Genomic DNA, 4,880 nt, shown 5'->3' on the forward strand with positions numbered 1-4,880 from the left:
GCCCTGCGCTTCACTTCCAGGTCGCCCGGCCATCGTTCCTTTATTCCCAATCTCCTAGGAGATTAGCTGCGGAACAACTGTTGCTGCGATTGCGATGGTTGCACCGTCAGCACCGCATGTGACCGGTAAAAACCGGTCACCACCCGGTCCCTACTGTGCTGGCTGTTCCACAATCCGTCGCCGTGCCTAAGCATCGACAATCGAAACCATTCGACAGCCGGTCAGATCGTCCTTGCCAACCGGAAAAGTGGATCGTGGGCGGGGCGGCGGGGGATTGGTTTTTCGATTGGCAGCGATCGAAAACTAATGCCCGATAAAACCGATGTGAGGCGGCAATGGACTCCCTGCCGTGTCACTACCGAATGCCGAGTAATTAAGCGGCTCATACCGTGCAGAGAGTGCATTGCGAAGCCAATGTGTGTGTGTGTGTGGGTGTTGCTGATTGGTGTGCGGGTGGGAATGGCCGAAGTTCATTTGCTACGGTACTCCGGGAGTGAAAGGAAATAACTGGCTCACAACTTTGCAGCAGCTTCACTAAATTAAATTCCATTCGATTGTGCTTTATGATGATTGCCCCAAAGCGCCATTCAACAGCTTCCAATACCAAAAAGGAGGGGAGACTGCTGAGCTGGAAGTGGAAAAGGAAGGTCAGACCTGCACGATCCGGGTTTTAGGCTGGCCATCCTGTGCAGGACAACTTTGTCCAATTTGTGCACATTTTCGCCCCCTCCCTAATCTGTTCGATTAGCATCAGCATGGGTAGCATAGATGAAAGGATGAATTCCTGAAATAAATAAGCATTTTGCATTACATTTTCAGCTTTCCGGGGGGTGTGGAATATGAAAAGTGGGTAGACATACAGTGTAAAAAATGAAAAACGGAGTTAAATTTCAATATGCATAAACGTCATTCAGTATAGGTTTCTATGAGATGGGTTTGAAATCAACTTTGAATGTAAAATTCAGTACCATGCGTAAACGCTTCACCGAACTTTGTTTGAAAAAATCAGTCTGTGCTGTGGTGGTGTGGTGAGGCTGTGGTAATGAAAATGAGGCAGTTATTTTAGTTTTTCGTGAATGGAATATTATATATTTCTGCATGAATATTGTTTCTTAACACAGCACATTGACACATAATTAAGTAATCTCTCTAAACTCATGTATACATCTTCGTGACAATTATTACGCTGCGATGTTAGAGAAATGAGTGAACACCGTGTATTTCAAATGTTTTTAATGTTTATTTTTTAATATTCATATATGTTTTCAAATATGCATATGTGTAAGTAATGTGGAAATAGTGTGAACATGTTTGAAAACAAGATGTAATAAGTATGAATGATCCCTCTACAGTGTCCACCGTCAACGTACAGCTTATTACATTAACTCTTAAAATGTAAAATTGGATCTAAAGTAACATTATTACACAAAAGCGTTTGAAATACAACAAACACAAATTTAAAACGAGATCCAGACATTCTAGGCAGAGTAAAATCAAACACGCTACGCGGTTGATCCGTAAAACAATCGGCAAAACAATGGCGCCGGACTCGGCTAAACACGAAACAAACGTGGTCACCTACCCTCTGCGCCACAATGAACAACTTTTCCATGGAGGCCACACGCGCGAAAGGACACACGCACGGAAGGACAAGCGTTTGGAGAGCGTCCACAGCCACGCGCCCCTTCCACACTCTCTCCCTGAAATTGTAGCAATTTCATTTCACATTCGACCACCGTTTTCGCGATACTGCCACTTGTGTTGTATCGCGACACACAAGAGAAATGGGTGACCAGAAACGGGACAGCACAATTTATTGCAACTTTGTTATTACGCTCCTAACGAGTCGGTTATTACTTGGCCATGATCTGCCCAGGGCACCGCAGTGTGTGGCGTATTGGGGCCACATAAGCGCCCTTCCATGCTTGACCACTTGTGATATCGCGCTTCTGGCGAATGTTACGTGTATGTACGACCCGACCAAACAAGAGCATTATGGAGTAGTACAGCACCACACCGCTGTTCGGGCAACGCAAAATGAGGAGCAGCAGCTCTTGTACCACGATAAACATGATCGTTTTTTTTTTCAATATCTCTTTGGAGGGATAGCCAATGTCGCCGCCGCCGCCGCCACCAGAGACGAAAAAAAGTTACTTCGCCAAAAATGTTACCCTTTAAGATAATAAACAAACAAAAAAAACCACAGATATGGTTTTTGATGCAACAGAGCGTGGTGGATGTGACCGCCGCACCCCAGACCTAAGCACCACTCTTCGTTATTAAACGGTGATGCGAATCATCTACCTCGCATAACGTAACACACGACGACAGTTATGAGTTCTTTTGCTTCGCGAAGCGAACACGCGGTCCCACAACGCGACGGCAGCAGCAGCACCAGCAGCGGAGTGTTAATGTGGCCAAAACATTCAAACACATAGCGACGAGCTCGCGAATCGTCGCCACCACCTTGCTACGATATCTCCCTGCTCGCTGTTCGCTGCGACCCATTATCGCGCGAACCAAACCAAAACAAACGTACCAACGCACGCAGCAGCGCAACATGGCCAAGACAAGGCCTCCACCAAGCAGTCGGTGGTGGCTTTGCTCTCTTATCGTATCGAGCGGCTTTGTGGTTTGAGTCATCAAAAGCCCCCGAGGGGGGTGAAGTGCGAAGTATCGTGGCGACCGATAACGCTTCACGCAGGTATGCGATACCGGACCGTCGTGGTACCTCGGACGAGCCGGTACCTCAGTTTCAGTTGACGGTGGTCCTGGTTCGCTTCGATTCAACTGTCCGCTGCCGGCACAGTCAGTGGCGTCTGGTACGTTAAAACGAGTGAGTTGTACATGCGAAACGAACGGTGAAAGATGGACGCTCTCGACGGTGTGCCCCGGTCGGTGCTCGGTTATCCGGTCAAGACGCGAACCCAGATCGTGATGACCTTTCTCGTGCCGGTCATCTTCGAGATGCTGGTCTACATCGTGCTAACGACGGCCGACGTGCTTGTGACGATCGAACACTTTCGCAACGGTAACACCGCCTGGGGTTGGACGACACTTGCCCTTATCTGGCTGCCCTCCATCGTCTGCTTCTGTTCCATCATTTCCACACCCGAACGCTGGCCGGAAGCGATAGGGTGCGATGAGCGAACAGGTCGATTCGTGTTCAAAAATTTAGCCATACTATTGCTCTTCCCACTGGCGGCCCTCTATCGGTAAGGTTTTGTGTTTTTGTGCCAAAATTCTCTGTCCCATATGAATCATTCCACCACTATCTTCATCATCATCGCTATCAACGAGCCTCTCGCTCACACACACAACGGTTGCTTGCTATGAATTCTAGCTTCAATCGACGCATCTTTTGGAGTGTTGAGGCCCTGTTTCATGACAAAGGCTCCTACGGACGGGCACAGTCGGTGGCAAAGATACTGGAAACTTCACCCTGCGAGCTGTACCACTTCCTGCAGGCCTTCCTACAGGCTGCCCCTCAGATGTTACTCCAGTTGTACATCCTACTACGGGACGATACGTTCCGGAATTTCGACACGGTGACGGCACAGGTGATCAGTGTGGTTTTTTCCTTCCTCACGATGGCAACCATCATCACCACGTTCCAGCGCTTCGAAAGTCAAAAGATCGTCGGTCGTTGCTATCCTTGGAGTACGGTCCAGCAGACGTGCGCTCGGCGGAACCAGTTGCTCCGTACGACGAGCACCGTCGAAAGTACGCTCGCCGCCAAAACACCATCGATCGCCCCGGAAGCGGATCCGATCGTACCGAACATCATGCGTAACTTCTACTCCAAGTACGGCGTTGAAGATAACGACGACAATAATTACGATGAGGAGTCGGTCTACCGCGTACCACTGACACCGGCTAGCCAGCGCAAAACCCTCAACGTAGATGCGATCAACTTTGATCGCCAGCAATCGAAGGGATACCGCGATCCGTATGCAAACTTCACCGATGACGATAAGGTTGGTGCCGGTGTCTCCGATACGGTAGACGGTGGCAATCGGCAATCACAATCGTTACGGATTGGGCGAAGTGTAAGCTTTAAGCTGCACGATACCGAGCAAGAGCTGAAAGCAATGGCACAATATCTGCACGACGGTGACGATGGCAGTGGTGCTCTCGATAGCATTACCGAGGTGGACAGTGATGATGAGTATCTGAAACCGGACAACTTTGATGCCGTCCCGAAGCGAGCCGCTCCTCCAACGCCCGAAACAAGCAACGGTGTCTTCCAACGTATGTCCGTCTTCCGGAATATGCTGCTATACAATGCCGAAGCCTTCATCAAGGAACGCGTACCGAGACTACCGGAGAAAATGTTCGATCATGGCCAACCTGCGGCTTCGGATCAGCAGATGAACAAAGATCAGGTGGATGGTGACATCATCTCGCTACCTTCGCGCCGACAAACCATCGTCGGTCTCGAGCAGGACGATATGGTCGGCAAAGCGGTAACGTTCGTCGGTTGGGTGCTGTTCCTGCTGATGCGCATGCTGTCGCTGTCCGTGTTTTATGTGTTTTTCCCGCTCTACTTCTGGATGTTGTGCGGCAACCACTATCTGCTCATGATCGCCTGCATCGTGTATGAGGTGTGGACACACGAGAAGCTCGAACGCTACTTTTTCTACCTCTTCCTGGCCTACATGTACGTGTTTTCGCTGCTCGAATTCAAAATACGCTTCGTACACGTGCGTTGGTGGTACATCGGCTACATTGGGATCGTGCTGCTCGAGAACGTGGTCATGCTGGTGCTCTGGTTTAACTTGGGCGCGTTCGAGTCCTGGTGGTTCTACTTCCTACACCACACCATCATCGCTAGTGGGGTGCTGAGCGTGATGTGCTTCCTTTTCTATTACGCCTTCCTG

General features: G+C 49.5%; 1 protein-coding gene across 1 annotated transcript in view; it reads left to right on the plus strand.

The window, feature by feature from the left end:
- The first annotated feature begins 2,830 nt into the window (after positions 1 to 2,830).
- Positions 2,831 to 4,880, plus strand: part of LOC125949293 (uncharacterized) — a 2,374-nt gene continuing 324 nt past the window's right edge. The window contains exons 1-2 of the mRNA XM_049676208.1: positions 2,831 to 3,215; positions 3,344 to 4,880. The exon at positions 3,344 to 4,880 is cut by the window's right edge and continues 324 nt beyond it. Of these exons, the coding sequence (XP_049532165.1) occupies positions 2,869 to 3,215; positions 3,344 to 4,880 (1,884 nt within the window). The 5' untranslated portion in view covers positions 2,831 to 2,868. The remainder of the gene's footprint in view (positions 3,216 to 3,343) is intronic.

This window comes from Anopheles darlingi, chromosome 2 (assembly GCF_943734745.1).
Source record: "Anopheles darlingi chromosome 2, idAnoDarlMG_H_01, whole genome shotgun sequence".
Classification (NCBI taxonomy): domain Eukaryota; kingdom Metazoa; phylum Arthropoda; class Insecta; order Diptera; family Culicidae; genus Anopheles; species Anopheles darlingi.